General features: G+C 36.4%; 2 protein-coding genes and 1 long non-coding RNA gene across 4 annotated transcripts; 1 reads left to right on the top strand and 2 right to left on the bottom strand.

Moving 5' to 3' along the window:
- Positions 1–7,169: 7,169 nt before the first annotated feature.
- LOC149620810 (gastric triacylglycerol lipase-like) lies at positions 7,170–22,685 on the bottom strand. Its single transcript, XM_089854022.1, has 9 exons — positions 22,606–22,685; positions 14,484–18,146; positions 14,305–14,419; positions 13,324–13,474; positions 11,162–11,254; positions 9,352–9,513; positions 9,218–9,289; positions 7,819–7,884; positions 7,170–7,591 (listed from the first exon to the last, which is right to left on the bottom strand). The coding sequence occupies exons 2-9, from the start codon at positions 14,518–14,520 to the stop codon at positions 7,340–7,342; spliced, it is 948 nt and encodes a 315-aa protein (XP_089710148.1). The 5' UTR covers positions 14,521–18,146; positions 22,606–22,685; the 3' UTR covers positions 7,170–7,339.
- Positions 18,292–22,655, bottom strand: LOC149620811 (uncharacterized). 2 transcript variants are annotated; one of them, XM_089854021.1, is made up of 2 exons: positions 21,083–22,655; positions 18,292–20,983 (listed from the first exon to the last, which is right to left on the bottom strand). In XM_089854021.1, the coding sequence occupies exon 2, from the start codon at positions 20,043–20,045 to the stop codon at positions 19,077–19,079; it is 969 nt and encodes a 322-aa protein (XP_089710147.1). In that variant the 5' UTR covers positions 20,046–20,983; positions 21,083–22,655; the 3' UTR covers positions 18,292–19,076. The 2 variants fall into 2 exon arrangements, with proteins under 2 accessions (XP_089710147.1, XP_089710146.1); XM_089854020.1 differs by having other exon boundaries at positions 19,905–20,983.
- Positions 22,686–23,160: 475 nt separating the features above from the next.
- Positions 23,161–23,785, top strand: LOC149620809 (uncharacterized). The gene is made up of 3 exons (XR_016375341.1): positions 23,161–23,285; positions 23,347–23,593; positions 23,660–23,785. It is a non-coding gene; the product is annotated as an uncharacterized LOC149620809 (long non-coding RNA).
- The last annotated feature ends 362 nt before the right edge of the window (positions 23,786–24,147 follow it).

Raw genomic sequence — 24,147 nt, 5'->3', positions numbered from 1 at the left:
AAAATGATCGGGAACAGTATAAAAACTAACTGCACTCCTAGAGTTAACACTCTGACAGTCTTTTATAATAGAACTTGGCATTTCGGTAATTAATTTTGATTCAAATTGATCAACGATTATCAACGAAACGACAAACGAGAGCTAAACATACTTGAAGACAAAGTTGTCACATTTAAAAAAAACCAACCTAAATTCTTCTGCTGGGAGTGCCAAAATAATAATAATAATAATCTACGCTTTGTCTATGAAGGGATTTCCACACTAAGCCTCTGGCTTGTTTAGAGGTGGGTCTGTTACAACTTCAAAACCGCCAAGATAAAGAAATGAACTGAATAGAATCGAACTAGAATTTAGACTTAATGGCTTTCAATTAAAAAAACTAATGATTATAAAAAACTAGATAAACAAGGATAAGACTGTATATACGTTTATATACAGTCTTATCCTTGTTTATCTAGTTTTTTAAATGACAGAATAATATTTCTTAAACTATTGTAACTTCCGGTTAATTTCAAACTTAACTAAACTAACTCATTATTTGTAAAGTTATCATAAACTACAGTATAATATTAATTCAACTAGGGTCAGCAGCCCTAATTTGGAGCATTTTTCTTAAAATCGTCATAACTTACGTTTTAGAGCTTCAAATGAAAATTTTAAGGACTCATTTTGAAGATTGAAATTTCCTCTATCCATAAAACACGGCCTCTAGACTCTAACAAAAAATCCAGAGAATATGCAAGCCTAAGTAGAAAACCTCATATTTCGCATATTTTATTTTTTCCAAACTGAAGGGAAAGTTTTCCCTTGGGTCTCGGGAAATAAGCTTCCACGGCAGTAGTACCTATTTGAGAGTTCATGCACAGTACCGCCGATGCCGCTGTTGGCGCCTGACACCAGGTTGGCGCCGTTGCCGCTGTTACCGCCGTTATCGCTGAAGTCGCTTCAATCTCCCTGTTGACGCCAGATATTCAATGCGCGTCTTATTTTTATTGGCTTTGATAAGGGAAAACATATGTTAGGCTTAAGACTGAGCGCCATATTTCCACAACTTCACCTGAAACTAGAATTCATTGCATCATTATTTTGTGGCGCCAGATATTTGTGGGCGCCTTATTGACTTTGACAATGCGGTGGGGGGGGGAAATACGTATGGAAAAATATTTAACCAATCAGTGGCGCCGCTAGAAACTTTTGCGGGGTAAGCGGTATTTTGTGAATGGGCCCCTACCCTATAATAAAAGGCGTTGCTACCACATAAATTTAATCGTTATTATTTATTTAAAGTATTATTTGTGATTAAATCGGTTTAATACATAAATGATAATATTCTATTTTGAGATTTGGCAAATTCATCAACAACAGTTGTGGGATTGTCCCTTAAAATGTTACAGATTTCTCTGTTGATTGATAGCAGAGCTAGATTTGATAGCCTACTTTCCTTCATTGCAGTTCGCGAGTAGACTTTTATTCGGTTTAGTGCACTGAAACTTCTTTCACAAGAGGCACTCGACACCGGAATATACAAAACTAGATCGAAGTATTTCAATAAGTTTAAAAACTGGTCCTTTGTTTTAATTAAGTAATTGTAGCATTCGTCAAGAGAAGATAGTTGATGATTCTTAACAATGTTTTTAACTAAAAGTAGTTCAGATTTTAAAGAAATCAAATTCAAATCTTTCAAAAACCTTGCAAAAATTATTCACGTCTTCATCTCTTAGAAAATTGGCATTCTTAGGCTCAGAGGCCGATAAAAACTTGTATAGACTAGCATTATTTGTTAACCTTCTCATTAATTCATGGTTAAATTTATCCAAAACTTCATAGAATATTAATTTTAATTTTTCTTTTACTGTTAAATAATCATCTGACCTATTTCCTAGAGTACTGTAAACTAAACTGCCCGCAAAGAAGGTTTATTTTCCAACGAAATTAGTTAAGAATTTTAGAGATGAATTTCAAAGGGCCAGATATATTGCAAATATGCTTTACATATAATTATCTCAAAATATTTTTACCCAAATTGTTTAGCTAAAGTTTTCATAGATAGATATTAACTTGATGGTTAAAAAAATTACAAACGTTTCACGAAGGCTTGTCCCGTAGCTGAGGCTCAGCAAGCGCTGAAATGGAATGTTATATTTACCTATTTTTTTTTTTTTGCTTTCAATAATCCGTGAGGTGTTTATGTAAAGGATAAAATAGATTAAAAGTAAAATAAAAGTAATTAAAATCGTTATGTTTAGATTTACAGGGAATCTAAGCTGGCAGTCGGAATTTTTGCTTAATTCTCTTATGGCATGTTTTATCTTTATTTCGAGCGTAATTAGAGTCCAAAATAAATATTTTTGAAAAAACATTGTAGAGGAAATTAGGTTAAACGCGTTTCTGATACCCGAAAAACTCTCAGTGAATATACATTATTAAATTTAACAACGACGTCTGTATCTACTGCTTGGCCGTTAAAGCCTCCAAAACCCACTTAGTACCCCATACAATTGCACAAGGTTTAAAACTTTCTGCCGTTTACGGATGTTTTTAAGTCGATTAAATGTCTGACTTTTAAAGCAATTTCACACTGCGTGCGAGAACTTCCCTCTCTATAAGGGGTGTAGTTCAGCATATAAGAACTACACTTCCTGTATTGGGATATGGTTCTGCATGTAAGGACTATCCTCGTTTCAAGTGGCTAAATTAATTTACCCACTTCTCTATATATTTCCCACGAAAATTCCAAAGATGTTTCCCAAGAACATTCCAAAGATATTTCCCAAGAAAATTCCAAAGATATTTCTCAAGAAAATTCCAAAGATATTTCCCAAGAACATTCCAAAGATATTTCCCAAGAAAATTCCAAAGATATTTCCCAAGAAAATTCCAAAGATATTTCCCAAGAAAATTCCAAAGATATTTCCCAAGAAAATTCCAAAGATATTTCCCAAGAAAATTCCAAAGATATTTCCCAAGAAAATTCCAAAGATATTTCCCAAGAAAATTCCAAAGATATTTCTCAAGAAAATTCCAAAGATATTTCCCAAGAACATTCCAAAGATATTTCCCAAGAAAATTCCAAAGATATTTCCCAAGAAAATTCCAAAGATATTTCCCAAGAAAATTCCAAAGATATTTCCCAAGAAAATTCCAAAGATATTTCCCAAGAAAATTCCAAAGATTTTTCCCAAGAAAATTCCAAAGATATTTCCAAAGAAAATTCCAAAGATATTTCCAAAGTAATTTCCAAAGAAAAAGAGGCCAATATTCCCCAATTTCCTAAAGAACGCCGTAAGGATTTCCATAGAAATTTCCCAAGGAATTTTCTTAAGAGTTCTTAAGAAGATTTTTGTAAGGGATCACTTCGACGTGAGTTTTCAACACTTCTCTGTTTCTATTCACGCGATCACGGTGATGGTCATCAATTTTGCATGCAATTGAACCGTTATTTTTCGCTTGAACGTAATCTAAATGTTTTGCACGAGCTTCTTGGTGAACCGATTTTTCGGACAGAAAGTGATCTTTTAACACTTTGCTTAAATTCCCCCAATCACTGAATCCTGAGTCTAGCATTGTATCAGCAGATTTAAAGAAATGACGACAGCAAAAGCAATATGCTTTGTTCAATTTCACGGAATACTCCAACATATCATATTTATACCAAAAGGTACTGAAGCTTCTATTTTCTGCGTTTCTTGGGTAATCTGATAAAACAGGTCGAACAGGCAGAGAATCTTGGTCCAAGCTTATGTCCAAGTTTTCTTTTGTACTAGTTGATGCCCTCAGCGTGTTATGATCCGAAGTTATTTGGTTTTTGATTGTACTTGAAAGCTCTTCCGTCAAAATGATTTCGTTGCTGGAGCAAGCGGCTGCGGCAGCCTCAGGCTCCGCTAATTCTACTTCAGATGCCGCGGCAACATTTTGCTTCTCAGTCGATGAACTTATGTCTTGCAAAGCAGCCGCCGAATGGCACAAGAAACGATTCATCGACTGTTTCTGGTTCTCTATAAGTTTTCTATTTTTCTTAATTTTTTCCCGTTTTTTGGCACCCGATTCATGTTTTTTCTTTAAAACCACGTTCATTTTTCAATAAGTTAAATTTTAGACGTATTAAGTTAGAAAATAACTTTATAACAAATTTATCAGCGAAAGATTCAGAAGACCTACTGTCCCGTTTGAAAAACACTTACGAACTGGAGATAAAATTCTACTGACCCACTCAATGGGCATTGCCTCATTGGTATTTTCTATTTCGAAATAAGAAGTAACAGTAGAGAGTTTAAGTTGCAATACGTGTAAGCTTCTACAGTGCATTGGACAAATGCACTGTAGAAGCCTACAAGTAGTGCAGCATAAACTCTCTAATAATAATCCTCGAGTCAGCGCCGTCAGGTTAACGATCCTTATCAGTACACAAAAAAGTAACACAATAGAGCTGGTCGAAGTGAGAAGTGCTCGGTTTAGTTACCTCTTTCGCTTCCAAAAAATTCCTACCAGCAGGAGGTTTCGATCAAGTGAAAATATTTTCGCCTCTCACTTCTAGGTCCCCATCCCCTAAGCGCATTCTTTACTAACCTAACCCCATCCCATTATGATAGCGACGGTCTACAAAAGTAACAAAAGCCGGCCAAACCTGTAATAGCCACCGCGGTATTCCACCTGCGACTCAGGACTAAATTTTTGAATATTTTCAGTAAAATCGTATTTTTGTAAATGAGGCCCTTCCTCCAAAATTAGGCCCCCTTCAAAATTTGAAGTAAGCAGTCGCTTACCGCGATTACCACTGGTCTCTCTATTGGCCGAGAAGCTCATCGCAAAAATTGAAGTTTCGTACCTTTTATAAGGGGGGCGGAATTGTTTTAGTGAGAGCCAGCTTTCCGCGGCTGATGTTAGTTGGCGCCGAGAAAAAATGTTAGGAGAGAAAAACTTTGGGTGTTCAACCATTATTTACTCTACAGTAGATACATTCGGCCTAGCCTTGGGATATCAAGTTTTAGGAACACTCGAGATGAGACGTTCGTTAGAGAGAACCTGACACACAATACCCTCATTCCTAAGCTGGAAAGCTAGGTCCTTGGTGTTAGATTATTCACCTTGTGACTCTAATCATGTCAATATTAGAAGTGAATTAAGCGCATGCACCAAAGCGTGATAATTCGAAAGTTGAAGTGCTATATAGGTTTCCCCTATTTCTACACTTACCAATCCAACTATCATTTTGCTTACACAAGGAAGAAATTTTCCTATGATTTGGAAGTACGTATTTACTCACAAAATATATGAAAAGTAAATATGGCCAGCAAGTCAATAAGAAGGCGCCATTGAAAACAAGGGATTCCCCACATGTATTTTCCCCATTGGTTAAGTATTTTTCCATACGTATTTCCCTCCCCCCACCCCATTGTCAAAGTCAATAAGGCGCCCACAAAATAATGATGCAATGAATTCTAGTTTCAAGTGAAGTTGTGGAAATATGGCGCTCAGTCTTAAGCCTAACATATGTTTTCCCTTATCAAAGCCAATAAAGATAAGACGCGCATTGAATATCTGGCGTCAACGGGGAGATTGAAGCGACTTCAGCGATAACGGCGGCAACAGCGGCAACGGCGCCAACCTGGTGTCAGGCGCCAACAGCGGCATCGGCGGTACTGTGCATGAACTCTCAAATAGGTACTACTGCCGTGGAAGCTTATTTCCCGAGACCCAAGGGAAAACTTTCCCTTCAGTTTGGAAAAAATAAAATATGCGAAATATGAGGTTTTCTACTTAGGCTTGCATATTCTCTGGATTTTTTGATAGAGTCTAGAGGCCGTGTTTTATGGATAGAGGAAATTTCAATCTTCAAAATGAGTCCTTAAAATTTTCATTTGAAGCTCTAAAACGTAAGTTATGACGATTTTAAGAAAAATGCTCCAAATTAGGGCTGCTGACCCTAGTTGAATTAATATTATACTGTAGTTTATGATAACTTTACAAATAATGAGTTAGTTTAGTTAAGTTTGAAATTAACCGGAAGTTACAATAGTTTAAGAAATATTATTCTGTCATTTAATTAATATTAAAATAAACCTATCTTCACGAGTGAGATGAATGATAACTTTATAAATAACGAGGTTTCAAGTAAGTTAATTGATGAATTTACTGTAGTTGAATTAATATTATACTATAACTTAATTAAAATTATACTGAAGTTTAGGAACCTAATGAGTAAGTTACTATAGTTGAATTACTTGATGTATTTTATTCATTATAGGAAAGTTTTTTATAAACCATGAGAAAAAAACTCCGAAAATTCTGAAATAGCCGGGAACATCTAATAATGAATATAGTAATACTAGTGCGGTAAAAAGCGTAAAATGAAGGGTCATCTTGTTTAGAATAGAGACCGACCACGGCCTCTAGGCCTAGGTCTAGTAACTTTCTACCTAATTTCTCTTTTATCGGCGCTGTGTAACCACAGAAACATCATAATTAAAATTGAATAACAAAAATCATACGAATTTCTCGCTAACCCTTTAAAACCGTGCCGCTTAATTTTATATTAAATTCCGTATTTTTCATGCACAACAGAAAATTAAAGGTTTTTTACAAATAGCTACAACAAAAATAAAATGACAAATTTCCAGAATACTACAAAATATTTTCTCTACTACTGGCCTGCATAAAATCCTTAAACCAAGACGTAATCCCCAAAGATTGTTTCCAAGAGAAGGCCTTTTATGTTAATTACTTCAAATCCTTATTTACGAGTTTAGTTGGGAAGCGGTAGTTTCGTTTCAGACATGTTTTTATAATTCTGTTTTGAAGTCTCGCAATTTTATCAATTAAGTTGTTGGAGCAGTTTCCCACCAATCGAGACCATACGACATGATTGGTTACCGTCAACAAAAAAAGCTGAGTTGTGACCGTTGTTTTAGCAGTCATGAATGGCTACTGTGGTTTGGCCGTTAAGTATAATGACAAGTTAGTTAATATCATCGAGAAAAACACTAAATCGAGTGTTATATTTACGGCGAAACTTGTTACATTCGTATGACTGTAATTTTACAGTGTATCTTACTGCTTGGTTGAGTTAATTTCTTAGAGTGTACTCATTCGTCAAACTTTGAACTTTTGAAGACTATTGTAATTATAAGAATAGATTTTAGCCAGAAAAATTGACAACAAACAATGTGAATTAACAAACATAATTTATTGACTAAAATAGAAGCAATAATACATTTGTAACACTGTATACTCCTATTACGCAGACAAGGAGAAAGTTAAATTTATACTGTTAATTAAAAGCCATATGGCATGGAGAAATTAAAAATTATTTAGCTAGTGAAATTAATTTTTATTAATTAATTTATTGCGATCGCCCATATTCGTTCAATTTTCGCAAAACTGCTGGGTAAATCAGTTTATGAGCGTTTTGTCCCAAACAGAAATCATAGTGTCCAAATTCTTCCATTTTGTCTACAATGTAGTCTTCAACTTTATTTGGAAGATTTTGACGTAGAAATTCAATGTCTCTTTGATCCGCAAATACGTCGATATCGCTACTGTACAACGCTACTGGTGTCTTTATCTCCCAAACAGGGAAGCTGGGTGGTTGTTCCTTAAATGTTATAAATTGTTAAATTGCATTTTAGATAATGAAATATTTTTTTGAAATTTTTAAACAGATGCCGGTAGTTATATTGCAATCAAGTCTAACTAAACACATTGCATAAATAGTGTGAACTAACTTAAAATTATAAAAGAAATCAGTACAAAGGTTTTAAGGTTAAGATTAACTGCAATATTGTAACGGAATAATGACTTTCCTGCATCTTTGTACTTTACCTGATGGTATATTATCTCATTTTTAAATCCGAAGTTGAACATTTGAAATCGGTCAGATTGAACTAACTTCGAAGAAAGAAAAATTTCAATAGTTTAGTATATCTACAGAATGGTTTACTAATATAGTGGTTTCTGATTTTCAATATTATTTAAAATGAATAGGTTAATATTTCAAAGCGATAAACTAACTAAATAACAGTACTGCTAATTATATATTTGTTAAAACATTTATAATATAAAGTTATACTCTAAAAATCTTAATTTCCCCGTTGCTCCTATGTATACAAATTTAAAATACGGCGACAATTTATTTCCAGCCCGCATTTAATCATCCTTAATTTTACGCTTGTCTTGACAAATATAACCAATATTCAAATTATAAGTCATCTGCTTGAAATCTGGTTCAGCGTTTGCGTTAAGAGTAAAGTATAGCAAGCCCCTGATTCTAGCTAGCCCTGTGCAAGACAATGGTGCTATTCATTTGTATGTATTCAAAGTTATTTTTAACAATAACGTTTCGCAAGTGAAACGCTGTCCTAATCTCAAGTCTTGTTTTTTTATGAAGTCGATACATTATATAATATATCATAGTTAATACGGAGCGAAAGTTTAGAACGTTATCCCATTGTATTAGAAATAATGGCAAATCTTTACAAATACAGTAATCATATCGTTAGTTACTCAAAAAGGAGTAGAGAAGTCGATGTAGGATAAATGACAAATGAAGTTTATCTTGTGAATCTTTAAATTAGGATAGAAAATGTTTTTTTTATAATATGGAAAATTAACATCCAAAACTATATTGCAATAACGAACTGTTCTGATGAAAAACATAAAAGATAACATTTTATATTTCCTATTATGGCCACAGCTTCCACTCCTCAGGTAACTTACGTGTATTTTGCCAAGAAACGAGAAGAATTTTAAAACAAATATTAACTTGCCCGGGGTTCTTAAAAGTTAATTTATTTTAACACTGTTAAGGGTAGCGATTCGAGGGGCAAATCAATAAAAATGCCTGAACACTACGTCTATTAAGAGTTATATTTTGGGTTAGGGGTATTCATTTGAGCACTCTTAATGGTTGTGCATCGAGGGACTATTCACTCAAATTTTCTTTTCCGGTTATTAAGGGTTACATGTTGGTTGCTGGTAATAATTTAAGCACTCAAGTTTTCTTAACACCTGTAAAGTGCAATACTATTTGGCTAATATTATGAGCCCAGACCTTGGGCCATTTAGTTTCAAACATAACGTTCTGAAAAAGGATTTGTTTAGTCCTAAACCTCTCCTGATTCAAGTTACTACGGTTGGATATTTATTTGTTCGCGATGGGAAAACATTTTTCTATTCGTTGCAAATCAAGTGCTTTCCATTGAGTTTTAGAGATTTTATTTACCTGGCTAAAATGTACTAGAACATACGTTGATGTGCTTGACGGAAATTGAGCAAGAATAAGTGGATACAAAGTCTAATAAATGCGATTAGTAATTAATATTTTTTCAATACTTCATTAGAAAGAAATTTTAGTACCTCATTCACATTTTTGGATCTTATGGAGTATAGAATTGAATAAGCGGTTTGACAAACAAAAGAATTCAAGATGTTTAATTTGCATACACCAGAAATGAGACTGTCAAATTTCTCCATGCCTGGAAGTAACTTTCCTTGCGTTCCCATTAGACTCGACAATATCTGTTCAGGTTAAAAGTTGCATTAGTGTTTTATAGATCATCTAAAAAATCACGCATAAGCCGCCACACATGGTAATTTTTCTCACACGCAAAAGACAAAGCTTAGAATGTCAGACGCACAGTAGAATTGTCTAACATACCGCACGTAGTGTACTGAAGCTTCGTCTAGCTTTGCTTGTAGGTGAGATTGAAATTTCCTAGCATGGCAGTCTGCCTTAATGCTAAAGTTTTTTCATATTCCACATCTACGAAAGGGTAAGACTTAAAATAGACCTTTACGAATTTTGAGGAGTGATAAATTGCTAGTTTTGCGCCAGTCATTCAATTCTACATGAACGAGGACGTGCTATGTTTTGAAGGGCCCTTCAAAACGCAATGTCGAACACGAACTCTCTCAAATGTAAATTATGTAGGGATAGAATATCATAGGGGAATGGAATTGTGATCAAAAAGCCGAGATAAGTAATTTTTTAAAATAATTGAAAGGGAATAAATTGATTACAGATGGAATACGGAAATGAGACGTTGTTCTCTTAACTTTGTCTATAAGTTTTGATTTGAAAAAAATCAATACCTGGTCATTCAGTCAAATGATAACCTCATTCTTATCGATACTTTTTAGCCACGTCGTAATATACGATAGGCTCTTAGTTTGACCCGAGCCGTTGTAGTAGTAGTGGCCGGGGTTGTCACTTTCGTTATCGTTAGATTTTAGCCTCAAAGGAATTCGATGGCACCTCAAACCCACCAATAAGGATAACTGAGCTCGGTTTGAAATTTTATTTAAAATTTTCTTGGTCGCAGCCGAGATTCGAACCCGGATCGATCGCACAGTAGTAAGACACTTTACCACTGTACCACTAGGACTTTACAGAAATAGCGAGTTTTCTTCCTTTAATTTATTTGTTAGGTTGGTTATTTCTGTATTTTTGGGGTCGGATACTTCTGAGTTTGTGTCTTTTGGTCTTTTTATTTATGTGCGAATTAAATAGATAACGATGCGGCTGCAATTAAGGCCCAGCCCTTGGGCCATCTTGTTAACTCTTGGTTCTATCAAGACAGTTTTGATTTATGTTTTAAAAGGCTTATCATCATATCAAATAAGTAGCCCACACAAAAAAATGCGGGCGCTTACGTTTAGCAACTTAATGTGTGCATGGCGGAGTGACCATTTCAACAAGATACCTTGGCTCCATAAGGGATTTGCCTATTGAATGCTTAGTTAATAATAGTTATATTTTGGATGTATAAACCAGTTTAGATTCTGTTTAAGCGAGCCTAGCCCTATGAAAAAGTGCAGACAGTTTTGATTTATGTTTAAAGGCTTATCATCATATCAAATAAGTAGCCCACACAAAAAAATTCGGGCGCTTACGTTTAGCAACTTAATGTGGGCATGGCGGAGTGACCATTTCAACAGGATACCTTGGCTCCATAAGGGATTTGCCTATTGAATGCTTACTTAATAATAGTTATATTTTGGATGTATAAACCAGTTTAGATTCTGTTTATGCGAGCCTAGCCCTATGAAAAAGTGCTGCCTAAAACCAAAACGCCAACGCTGAAAATTTCTCTGTTATAGTTTCAACTGGCTGTGATTTACACTTTCAAAACATTCGACATGGTACATTTCTATTCCCTATACTTACGGTAATAACGTTAGATGCTGGAGACAAATTAGTTAATAGGTAAGTCATGTGCGTTGTTTTCGCCACTGGAGCTAAGGCTAGAAATATATTGATCTGAAATTAAGAAAAACGTTAAAAAATTCTAGAATAAATTTAATGTGAAATTTTAATAACTATTCGAAGCGACGACTCTGGGATATTTTTGCGGTTTTAATATAACGGATTATAAAATAACAAATACAAAAAAGTTTTATAATATCCGTTCCTTGCTGCCCTTGTCCGTGTTTGTTATAAATGCTATTTGAAAGTCACAAGAGCGCGTGATAGAAACTAGACAATAATAAATCTATTCAGTTAGGTAATCCTTTCCCAATAATAGCGCTCGCCCGAAGGCTCACGGAATAGGATATTCTGCGTTGGCGGAAATGCATAGGTGCTTCGTTTGCGAATGATCGGAAAACTACTCTTCAGCATATCCTATCACACTGACCCTTGCAGAAAAACGAGGTAAAGTAGCTTATCCTAGAAAATACTTAAAAAAAATGGATAATTACAGGCGAAAAAGGCCCGGTAAAAATCTCTAGCATTCCTAGGGACAAAAAAAGCCAGAGGTGCAGTTTACACAATGCAATTTATCTCTGATAAATTTAATAAAAAGAATACTTCAATTAAAATTTAATCGTGGGGTCGATCGCTAGCTTACGGCAAAGAAAATATAGTAGCACTGTTTGAGGGTGCGCATGATTATGAGTAGATTCCTTTTCAAAAAATAGGCATGGAGATGAAAGTAATTATTCGAAACGGATTTCATCAACCATATATTACGCCTCCAAGACTCAGTCAAGCCTTTTGTTTTATATTTAATTTTGATTTATCTTAATTTTCCATTTAGGATAACATCGTCGTACAAGGATTAAAATGAAGTGTTTGTAAAATATTAATAACGAGAATTTATAAATCTTTCACTCGATCGTAAGAACAGATTCTATTAAGTATCCACTCTGAGTTAACGTTTTTCACCTCGTTTTCACGCTTTCTCTTTTGTATATACTCCCATTGGATAGAATTCCGTTGGACTAGATTCAGATTTGTACAACAGTAGCCAAATTTTATACAATTTATAGCGTGAAGGGCGATTTTCTGCTGAATGGGAATGTTTAAATGGATGAGCTTTCGACTGAATGGGATGGGTTTACACACATAAAATCATAGCGTTTTTCTTGAGCTGCCGAGCTCCAGTAGCACAATGGAAAGAGTGTGTTGGATGATCGAAGAAGTATAACAGAATCGAGCGCCGTCAGTACTTGGGAGGGAGACCTGGTAAAGGTTGGTTAGGTTCGGTTTGTTAGGTTAGGTTTCGTTAGGTTTCACAATTTCCAACAATAAAAACTATTAAATCATACGAATAAATAATAAACTTAAAAAACAACAATTTGGGGAAAAAAACAGAAATGAATAGAAAATTCATTATTGGAAAACCGCCCAAATGTAGGTATTCGGTCCGTTTGGATTCGATCGAATAAGACATTCGATCCAATGGGATTCGACCCAATAGTACGCAAGGATTTCGTGAAATCTTTAAAACCCCTGCCCTCGACATTGCTAAAATGATTACTAGTATATCGTGTTTGGTGTACTGTACAGGAAACCTGAAAGTGACGGCTGAGAGTCAGACGTCCTTCGCTACACATCAAAACTATATAAGGAAGTACCTTAATAAAGAAATAACCGACCTCTCGAGCTCGACAGAAAAAATAAGAAACTCGTGTAATATAGAAAAGACGAGGCTATGGAAATATAATATTTCTATTTTTGGTAATTAATCCTAGTTCAACTCCAGGTGCTGGATCAACAAAAGTCGTCCCGGTATGAGTTAGATATTGATTCATACTAAAGTTTTATATCCCCCATATTATTCTTAATATAACGGAGACTCATCAACTAAACATATAGAACTGCTGGAATAAATTAGGAATTCAGCAAAGTTTTAGAAGGACCAGGCGTAAGAAGTGTCCGTGTAAGCTTTCCAAGCGCATGCGTGAAAAGCTAAGATTCTGTCGCAGGGAGTTAAAGCTGACACAGTTGTGAAATTAGAGAAATAAAGAAAGATCTTAATTGTCCAATTCAACTATATGGGTAGTTTTTCACCATCTTACTTCAGAGTGCAGTTATTAGTTAATTACCTTGTAGGCGTAATCAAGATTTTTGGACAGAAATCCAAATGAAGCAGCAGTTCCCATTGAATGACCACAAAGCGATAGAGATTTTCTACCAGTGATTTTTAAAACGTAATCCACCACTTCAGGAATATCGATCAAAGCCATTTCGTTTATACTAGAAGACAAAATGTTTTTCACACATAAATAAGAGGTTTTGGGAAGTGAAATCACCACATCTGCTTTCAATGTCGACGAAGTTCATAAGTCTATATTCCTTTTTATAAGCAATAATTTATAAGAATCAGTTTTTAGGATCAGAAGCTTATAACCGGACCAAAGTTTACATCATATGCCTCTCCCAGTTGGCATTGACTATGAATTTTTCTATCGATGTGACCACAGCGCGCTTATGCGTAATTTTCGATTCTTGTCATCCGAAAAAAATATACAATAAATGTTCCTCTAGCTAAAGGAGGCTTTGTCCTCGGCTTTGTCACTTTCTGAGAGTCGGTGAGAGAGAATAGGCGACGAGAGAGAATATAATCCAGGTAAAAAAGTAGATACAGGCAGAGGCTAGTAAGGGCTTTTAAAATTCTAATTTTGACGGGTAAAATTATGGTGACCTCAATATCCATTACAAAATGTATTCTTATATATTATTGACACTTCTCAACTTTAGAATGGGAAAGAATATTCAACCCGGTGTGTGCTTAAATGGGGAAGCGTTAGGAACATTTTCATTGCCACGCTGGTGACATTATAAAGCTTTGCTCTAATTAACTCCTATTTAATGTACTCCTGGCATCACCTAAACCTAATTGTATTAGGCAATTATAAATTTTACCTCGATAGTAAACTCTTCGAACAAACAGGTGTGATATAAGTGTTTAATCATGATCTGATCACACTGAAACTCTAAATTTTCTTCAATTAGCGTTCCAAATAGATATAGAAAAAATTATAGTTCTTGTCAATAGACGAATAACAAATGTACTAAACATTTACCTAAATTCCCAAAATTCAGGCTCATCCTCGGTGTATTTTACGTGTCGCCTTGAATATGGCGATCCTCTGAAGTTACCCAACCACACATCGTATCCTTCGTCCGATAAAATGGTAGCTGAAATGGCCAAATTAAATTGTATAGCAAACCTATTACTGAGAATGATATTTAGTGAACTTACGAAGGTTTTGATAAGGATGAGAATTTATGACGTACATTTGACTTGAAGCCAGAAATCCGTGAAATATCAGTACTACTGGAGCGTTCCCAGTCCTGGGAGAAATTCTCTCCAATCCTAATATATAGCCATCGCTAGTTTGAACCGTATGCTCCTCCACCGGATATCGCAGCTGTATACTTATTAATTCACTCTAATACGAGGATTTGAATGAAATGTATTTTGAAAGAACTTCGTGTCCATGTACTATCAAATATGATTTAATTTTATGCTAGGTTAAATCAAATGACTGTGGCTACGAATAATTTGAAAGGTCCATAAGACGGAGAGACCATCTTCTGACGTTAATTTTAATCTCCTTACTCGATTTCAAAATTGTGTGGAACTGTGAGTTAAAAGATTGGGTCTTCATTGAATCAACCAAATTTTAGTAGTCAAACTCTTATTTGAAGCCTAGCACTTAGCCTTTCGGTTGCTATTAATTTAGGTTCTTGAATTACACCATAATAATTGTGATTTCAACTACTACGCGTTATTTCTAGATATCTTCAAATAATTTTTGAGATCACGACTGTTACGAGAAGAATATGGGCTTCGCTGTATATAAATACTTAATTTCTTATTATAGTGCTAATTTATATGACCACTTCCTATTGGAATTTACCCTCTGTGGTTACCACAAACCTTAGTTAAAATAATACTATTTTTGACTCTTGGTTGACTTAACTATCCATCCGCCATCCATAGTTTTCAAAGTGTTATTTTATTTATGCAGGGATAGATGTAATGTTAGAAGCAGGAATGGAGAACGGATGGTATTTACTTCAGTCCGACTCATAGCCCAGTATAGAGCCTCTCCCTCCAACACGTAAAGAAAATTTTAACTTATCTTATTGGCTCACTTAAACTACGTTTTGATGACGTTGTTGACGAGGAAGGCGAAAAATATGTTATTCCAATTCCTTTTTACCTTTGTCGCTATGAGCCGCCTCTATTTCATACCCCCGTCCGGGGAAGGGGGTCCAGGACTTTGATGTGCCCAGGTTACTCTGTTCTCCATTCCTACTTCTAAAATTAGATCTATCCCTGGTTTATGAGAAAAATAGTGCTAGTAAAATAACATGCAGTTCAAGAGTTATTAAAGAAAGGGCTGAAAATGGTCTCATTCTTCTCTCTGATCATTCTAACTCGATTCCACTTAAATACTTGGCAAAGCTATTTTAAATTCTCGGTATATACTTACAGTATTGAATCCCGCTTGCGGTAAATCAGTATATAATTGCGCCTTGGGTAATTTAATATTTTTAATGGCTAATACAGTTTGCTCAAACAGAATACCGGCAAACTCTACGACATTTTCGATTGACTCCGATAAGGTTTCTATTAAATTGAAGTCTTCCTCGTCATAAGGCTGAAGAATCAAATCGTAGTTCCGGTATGGGCTTAGCGGTGAAAAATCACCACTTTTAAATACATTATTCAAAATAAATATTGAGAAAAAGAACATCATTCCATTCATTTTTACGAGTGAAAAATAATCTATCATTAAATGTTGACGATTCGTTTAACAGAAAGGGATAAAATGATTCGCGTATAAAAAATAAATGACGTACTTAGCGAACTCCAATAACCTCAAAACATCGGTGGAAATTTTGCTAGTACGTCTACTATTCAGTATATATATTCCATTCGTAAATACCTCTATAACCTCAGCGCATAAAAGGGATGGTGCCCTCTATACTACGCATGTATATTTTTTTTCTGGGTCATTGAAAAAACGCCCTTAACACAATTACTTAAAAGCTCCAAAATTCATTATTAACACAAATTAATTTTGAATTAATTACACTTCTGCAGCGTTGTATTTCACATTATTATTGACGGGCTTCTTCGAAAAGTACTACCCAAAAGCTAGGATTGAGTACCATCCTTTCATTTTCTTTAAGTTCAAGAATTCCTCCTCCGAGTGACGTATTTCATGGAGAGGTATTACAATGAACGTTTCTGTCTTGGTATCCGTTATTATAATAGGGTAAATTCGCAGTTTGCTTATGGAAGCAAACATGTTTGTAATTTCCGGACCACGTTGGCGGTTTCCGGAAATCGGTGCGTAGCCCATCTGCATGAGTACCCACCTTCGTTTTGTTGTTAGCAATGATTCCTTCATTCACTATTCATACTCCTAGTTTTCAACCCAATCTCTAAACATTGACTTCAAACTGGACCATATACTGGTCAGAGAAATACTGCGATTGGCTATGGTTAAGAGAAACAAATATAGATGAAGATTCTTAAAAAGAGTGTCTAGAAATGTTGCGAACTAGTCCATCAGTATCTGAATAAGAACTTTTGCGCCGTCAAGGAAGGTTTACAAGAAGAATAAATAATGGAGTATGATATACTATATTACATGATATACTCTTGTATTTTTAGAACATCCAAGAATTTAATTTTCAATATATATATAATAAAAAGTATTAACAAAAATAAATAGGGGAAAGTGTCGGACTGCAATATTTTCCTGCCTTTGCCTTAGCTTTCGAGACGCTCAAGCGCGCGAGAGATGTTTAAAATGGTTTCAGTCAATCACATTTGTTGTTGATGATGTCATTTTTCCCTAAAATAACGCTCGTACGCCACCAAAAGAGAGAATTTGGCATAGGCGTATCTCAAGGAAGAGTCACAGCCTCCGCGCTCTGTTCTACTTTTAGTGTTATTTTCGCGTTTGAACGAGGTGAAAGTTTCTTTAAAACGTTAGCACGCCGAAATTAAATTAAAATTGCCGCAGATGTTCTTGAAATCATTTAATTCAAAAAACTCCTCGTTAAAATCCTTAAGAATTTCGTTTAAACTTAGGTCCTGGGTTGTCATTATAAGCTAAAACGTTTTAATATTAGTAAATAACATCAATATTAGCATATAAATTAAGACAATTATTTACATCATCAAATTAAATTGTGGCGATAAACTGCAGTGGCCACGGTTAGCCTCACTCAACAGTTAATGTAAAATAAAACCGCACTACTTCTTCACGCGCAATATCAAAAATTATCTTAGGAACGTGGTGAATAGGGGAGGGGGATGAAACAGATTTTGCGAGTATGCATTCACACCTCCAAATGTACGTCACAGACGAAGGAGAAAGTCCGACACTTTCCCCTATTTATTTTTGGTATTAACAAACCTAATCTAGCTTGATTAACTTTCTATGTGCTATTTAAGATACCTGTTCCGTGTAAGTGGTACAATGGTAAAAAAATCTTCTGAGATTATTCTGGGACGGATAAAAAGGCTCGTATTTTTTAGTCAATATGTAGATCATAAGTGCATGACATATGTTCCATAAGTATAACACTTCCTTTATTTCGTTATTCTAGAGACTGAAATCTAGTTAGAGAACGACGAGAGAATTAACTACACGGATTTTACACGGAAGTCCATCTTCATGTTTAATCTGTACTAAGCCTCAGTAGGTAGATTTTGAGAGTTCAACATAATTGCCGCCGTTGCCGCCGTTGCCGCCGATGCCGCCGTTGGCGCCGATGTCGCTGTTGCCGCCGTTATCGCTGAAGTCGCTTCAATCTCCCCTCCCGCCGACAGTTCCTTATCATGCTGATAAGGATGTAAACAAATAAAGCTATTGGAATTCGGAAATCAGTCCCTTCCCTGTAAGAGTTGTGACTTATCAATCATTGATGGTACGATAATTCATTTTGTTTAGGAGAATAAGTGCATTTTTGAAAAACTGTATGCAAAGTGATGTAATCTATCCCTTAGTGAAACTTTGAACAGAACTGAAATAGTGAGAATACTTTAACATAATTATATTTATTTTATTTTCAACAACATTCAAAAATTTATAAAAAAGAAAAAAAATAGCAAGTTTATACATATTTACATATACAAATTTACACGAAAGATAAGATATTTTTAAAAAAGTTATACAATTCTAAGATATTAAAGTTACACAGTTCTAAGATATTAAAGTTACACAGTTCTAAGATATTTGAAAAAATAATTTACATAAAGCGAGAAACCGGGCTATGCCACGGAGGAAAACTCGCTTCTATAGATCCCTAATTTTAAAATGTCCTAACGAGTAAGTAGACACACCGTCGATGATGTATCGCTTGTCATCGCACGGGTTCAATGCAAGTTTCTTTTGGGTGACGGAAAACAGTTCATGTTTCATACTCACAATTCTTTTCATCTCTTCCACGGTGAGTTTTCGTTGAAGTAGACACTCCTTGTAGTCGGCATGACGAATCTTCTTCTTAACCACACGACGGCAAATTCCCTTCGCCGTCTTCTTTTCCCCTTTCGACGACAAGATGGAGTCCGCAGAACTCCCGAATCGGTACTCTATTAAGCTCGTCTTTGAACTTGCCGAGAACCTTCTTGTTCTCCTCGCTGAACAAAGGATGGTCTCGAGGGTAATCGGAGAAGTCGTACATCTCCTTGTTTTCAGCGAAGTCTCGGGGCAGATGGTCGGTGGAGATTTGGTAGGTCAGGGAATCTGTGTCTGTGAAGAGAAGCTTGGCGGCTTCTCCATATTTAGCTCTCACGGTGTTGTAATGGAAATCGTACATAACCAGTTTAGACAAGTCTAAAATGGTGAAGCCCGTATAAATGGGTCGGTCCAAGGTTAAGGATTTCTTCAGTTGGTGAATTCCAACTAGGTCGTTCTTGAAAACTGTTAACCTTTCGAACGCCGGAGAACTCGCCTTCTTGATTGCCCATCTCCCGAGTTTGCACAAGGTCGAAATTTATGCGGTTACGTAGATTCTCCATCGTCTTCCCGAACACAGAGTTGTTGCATGGTTTGAAGAAATCCTTTTCGAACGCGTTAGCGGCCATCTTCCGCTTCTCCGTGTTAAACTCGATAAAGGGTTTTAACCAGGCCCCTTGTTCAAACGTGAAAATACGGTGAACCTTCCCTAATTTCATACCTTTAGCGAGGTAGAACTTTAGATTTCGGTAATGGAGCACGTATTTTTCTCTGTTATAAAGCGAGGGGACTAATTTGGGAAGACTATCTTTAATTTTCAGTTTTAGTTTGTTCAATTGATCTATTGAATATGGTGATAGTTCGCCGGCGGTAACAACACGTCTTTCAGGGGCGAGGGGGAGACAATTATGCTCCACGTGTAAACTGTCCGGGTATTCAAGATCCACCTCTAGAATGAAACCCTGAGGGTCATCGTCGGGATGGTTAAGAATAACTTCTCTGGTGAAATCTTCACATGGCTGCAACCATCGGAAACCCCTCATAGGTAAATGCTGACATATAACTGTTCCATAAAGATTGTTACAGTCCAGGTAAGTGATGTAGGAACTAGGTTTCGAGGCGTCGTAGGTTTCAGGAAGATGTTTGTTATTCGCCTCAGCCAACCTGTGGGTTATCAGAGAAACTCCTCCCCTAATTCCCTTCTCGATAAATAGGTGCATATCAGGGTCTAAAAGAAGTTCTAATTTAACTCCAGTCATACGTAAAGCGCTCTGCCAAGCAAAACCGGGACCGGTAAAGGCGTGAGCGCAGTCTAATTTGTAATATTCCAAGCACATGGCTCGGAAGTTTTCAAATACGTCAGCCAGGAGTAAAACGTCGGTTTTGACGTATAAATCATGATACTCGCCGAGGTTAGCGATCTTGAAATTTTCCCAAACTGTTTGGGCTTGGGAATAATCCTCGTCACTAACTTTTTCATCGATGAGCGAGTTGAAAAAAGCCTCCTTCGGTGGTAACTCCGTCTCGTCAAATTTCTCCTCGCGATCGAAATAGTCATACGGGTAGACTTGTTTCCTCAGTAAATGCTCCACTTCGTCCGGTTTGAAGACAGAGTTTAGGCATTTGAACTTGTCCGCACCTCTTTGGCCAAGTTGGAAGCGAGGGAGTCGAGCGAGGCTGGCATAAACCTGATAGAGTCTAGAAAGCGTAGATTACCCAAGGAAAACGAAATGTAAGTCTCGGAATTCGTCGGGATGCACTTAATTTGCTCTCTCTTAAAAAGTCCGATTTTGTCCATTATCAAGTGAGCATCATAGCGGGATAGGTTATGCATAAACACCGGAACGAATTTCAATGTCTTCAACTTGAGGTTACAGGTATTATGAGCCGCTCCCCTGTAGGACCCATCTGTATGGTCGTGGTCCCGAACTTTGCAGTTATCATGGGTGAACGCCTTCCCGCATAGGTAGCAGACTTGGGCTGATACAAATTCCGTCATTTCCGAGTTTGTCAGGTTCATTGGTACGTTGGCTTTTATTTTCCCCTGGATGATTTCATCTTCACGAATAAGGTTTTGTAAAAACCTTTCCGCCGCGTCCATTCCTCTGTACGTCACTGGTTTTGACACTGGACCGTCTGGTCCAACGATGACGTAGCTGAACCCGCAGGCTACGTGTTGGGAGGTTTTCGTGGAAGAAGAGAGGGTAGCGTCCGGATCACAGCCCTGTATTTTACTTAAGATTGACTCGAAATCCGCATAGATAACGAATTTAACCTAAGGGAAATAAAAATAGTTAACATTTCTTTTTCATGGCACACTTTATCGCGCGCTTCTTATGTATTAGTAAAACCAAAAGTGGATGAAAAAACTTACTTTTTGCTCCCAGGCGATGTTTTTGAACTCTAGGATGGGCTCCTTGACAGGCATTTTGATTTTCTGGGGGCCGTGTAAGCTACACTCTTTGACGTGCTCTACACGTCTTTGTTCTGACCCGAAGCCGGAGAAACGGTGCAGACAATAACGAAAGTAGAAGGCTCTACCGTTATGTGCGGTGAATGACGATAGAAGCCGACTCAGGCTACGAATCAAACAAAAATGCTTCTCTGCCCCCTGGGATAGTAGCAGCAGATCTATTTGACGCGCATCGTTGACCCTGTTCGAGCTCACATAAAGTGGGAAAACCTCATCCTCATAACCATAAATGTTAACTGTTCAGCTACATTAACTTGTTCAGGGAATGTGATTCCCGTCAAGTCTAACTCGTTTTGATAAGGGAGATAATTTTCTACGCAATTCGGGTTATTTCTAAAATTTACAGGATGTAAATGAGCTAAAATTGACCATAGAAAACACTTATTATCATGGTTTTTAACATTAAGAATAGCTTTCTTAGACACGAGTTTTTTGGGGTTTCGAAATACGTACCCCCATTTAAAGGCATATATGTAATTATGTTAATTTGTATAAACATAATTCTATCTAATGACCAACCACTACCTTGCGTTTCAAACTCTTCCATTAACAGTTTTAATGTTACTATCCCGTGAGCTATTTGTCCCGGAATAACGTCGGGGGTTAAAATAATAAGATTGTGCGTTCTATGGTATATTAGAGTTTCTACATCCTGTTCCGAATTTCCCAATTCGCGTGTATAGCGAGCCCTAACCGTCAAATACCACTTAATCCCCCTATCTTGAGCTAGTTTGTTTCTTAAGTAATTTTCTATGGCGGCTCTATGTCTACCAATGTAAAGTTCCGGGCTAGTTTCCACGGCTGCCGGCGCAAATCTAGCGCAGAAAATCGAATTACGCAATACGTTTAACTCCTCCAATTGATCGGGAAGAGACTCGACGGGTGTGGTAACCAAGGGTTGAGGTTCGTCATTGGCTCGCTTGGTCTCCTCCCTGTCCATCAGGGCTTGTAAGTCCTGATTTTCCTGACTAGTTAGATCGTCCAGTTCGTCAGGATCATGAACTTTCCCTTGGTCCATCAGCATGCGTCGAGCCCCCGTTTCCTGCCTTGTCAGGTCGTCTAGAGTGAGAGCTGGCGAAACTTTTTCGGCGTCGATCATAGGAGCGGGGTAGGTAACAGAGTGGTTGTTATGGGTCGAGGGGCCAGAAGCGTCCTTGGGGTCTACTATTTTACGTCTCTTAACACCGTGAAACTTGGCCTGGTGACTTACTAAGTTTTGACGCCTTGTGTAAGTTGCAGAGCAGTCATCACAAGAGAATTTAATTCCCTCATGTTTTTCACGATTATGTCTCATGAGATCCTTATTCCTTGCATACTGACTCTTGCAAACGTTACACTCAAACATTCTTACAATTTAAGTTTACAAAAACTAAACTTTAAATATATCTCTTCACGAGACTTGTGAAAGAAAGAAAAAATCTCACCCTTTGCAGATACTTTTATCGGTAAAAGTTCAGGATAATAGCTCGAGAACATCCAAAAACTGGAGTCAGGAACAAAATAAAATGTTTTCTAATCTTTGGGGGTCTTTTTATAGTCTACTCATGTTTACTTTAGAAATAAGCAAATTTTTTTTTTGGGGGGGGGGTGCGATACGTTAAATTTTCAACTCCAATATCGGAGTTAATATGTGTTTGTATTTACACTTTATTTGCATTCTAAACCACTGTATGTTACGAAATTCATGGTTTCTCCTGTCCTCGTGAGGAATCAGGTACACTGTCCTAACTGAAAACTTATTCTCTTCTTACCGTCTACATTCATATTCCCCGCTTACTTCGTTAATAAAAATAATAACAATAATAACAATAATAGGTACCACATCTTTTATACGAGGGAAACACGTCATCGAAAGTTAATATGGCACCTAGTGTTAAGCCTAACATGTAAGAGTAAGATAACATCCCTATCAAAGGTCCTATTATCAGTGAAAGTATAGATTTAACATTGCCCTCTTAAAATATGATAAAGTACGCCAACGGGAATTCAGTGGCGTTATCTTGAAATTACACGCCAATTTTCCCTCCTTATCACGCCAATGTCAATAAGGCGCCCACAAATATCGGGCGCCACAAAATAATGATGTAATGAATTCTAGTTTCAGGTGAAGTTGTGGAAATATGCCGCTCAGTCTTAAGCCTAACATTTGTTTTCCCTTATCAAAGTCAATAAAGACAAGGCGCGCATGAAATATCTGGCGTCGGAGGGGAGATTGAAGCGACTTCAGCGATAACGGCGGCAACAGCGACATCGGCGCCAACGGCGGCAATTATGTTGAACTCTCAAAATCTACCTACTAGCCTCCTCATTAGGCGTCGCTTTACGAGAGTCTATGACGTTGACCTACGTCCCTTCATGTCAAGCTCTCAGTAACCAGTGACAAACTTATGGAACATTTCGTATTAACTTATGGTAGATGCTTGTTTAATTATTAAATATGTATCATTTTGAAATTTAATTTATATCTCTTTGACACAGTGAAAACGTAAAATATATCGAATAGTACTACTGAGTTAATTGTAAGTGAAGAGAATTGAAAGCAACTGTGAAAGGTTCTTGAGTTTGACCTTCAGTAGAATGTAACCCCAAGACATAAAATTTAAAATTAATGAACGGTTACAACTTCACTGTTAGCTGTAGATTTCTATGGATTTAAATGGATGATCTATGATTTAAAGTTTCTGAAACAATAAGTCAACCATGATTCCCGTTATTATAACATATAGTAGTCTTTCCTTTGAGAAACAAAATCCTAATTTAATATCAACGTAGATGTTGAAAGGAAGCTATTTTAAAAACTATAACTTATTTATTGTAATATAATATTTCCAATACTAATCATTAATCGTATATATGTATTGATATAAAACCTTAGATAAGAATAGGCTAGGAGGTAAAGAACCTTAATAAATGGATGCTCCTTAATATCAGCTTTCGAATTTCTTAAAATATTACAAATGTCAAAA

Source organism: Phalangium opilio, unplaced genomic scaffold (genome assembly GCF_054372755.1).
Source record: "Phalangium opilio isolate 3A_F unplaced genomic scaffold, DU_Popi_V2 ptg000209l_1, whole genome shotgun sequence".
In the NCBI taxonomy this organism is placed as follows: Eukaryota; Metazoa; Arthropoda; class Arachnida; order Opiliones; family Phalangiidae; genus Phalangium; species Phalangium opilio.
Note: the sequence above shows the minus strand (reverse complement) of the source record. Positions and strands in the feature narration are given on the sequence as shown.

Coding starts and splice junctions, on each gene's coding strand:
- LOC149620810 (XM_089854022.1), bottom strand. CDS start 14,520: ATGTACGTCATAAATTCTCATCCTTATCAAAACCTTC. Junction 13,475..14,304: donor CCTGAATTTTGGGAATTTAG/GTAAATGTTTAG, acceptor TTTGTCTTCTAG/TATAAACGAAATGGCTTTGA. Junction 9,290..9,351: donor GATCCAAAAATGTGAATGAG/GTACTAAAATTT, acceptor CGCATTTATTAG/ACTTTGTATCCACTTATTCT.
- LOC149620811 (XM_089854020.1), bottom strand. CDS start 22,526: ATGTTTGAGTGTAACGTTTGCAAGAGTCAGTATGCAAGGAATAAGGAT.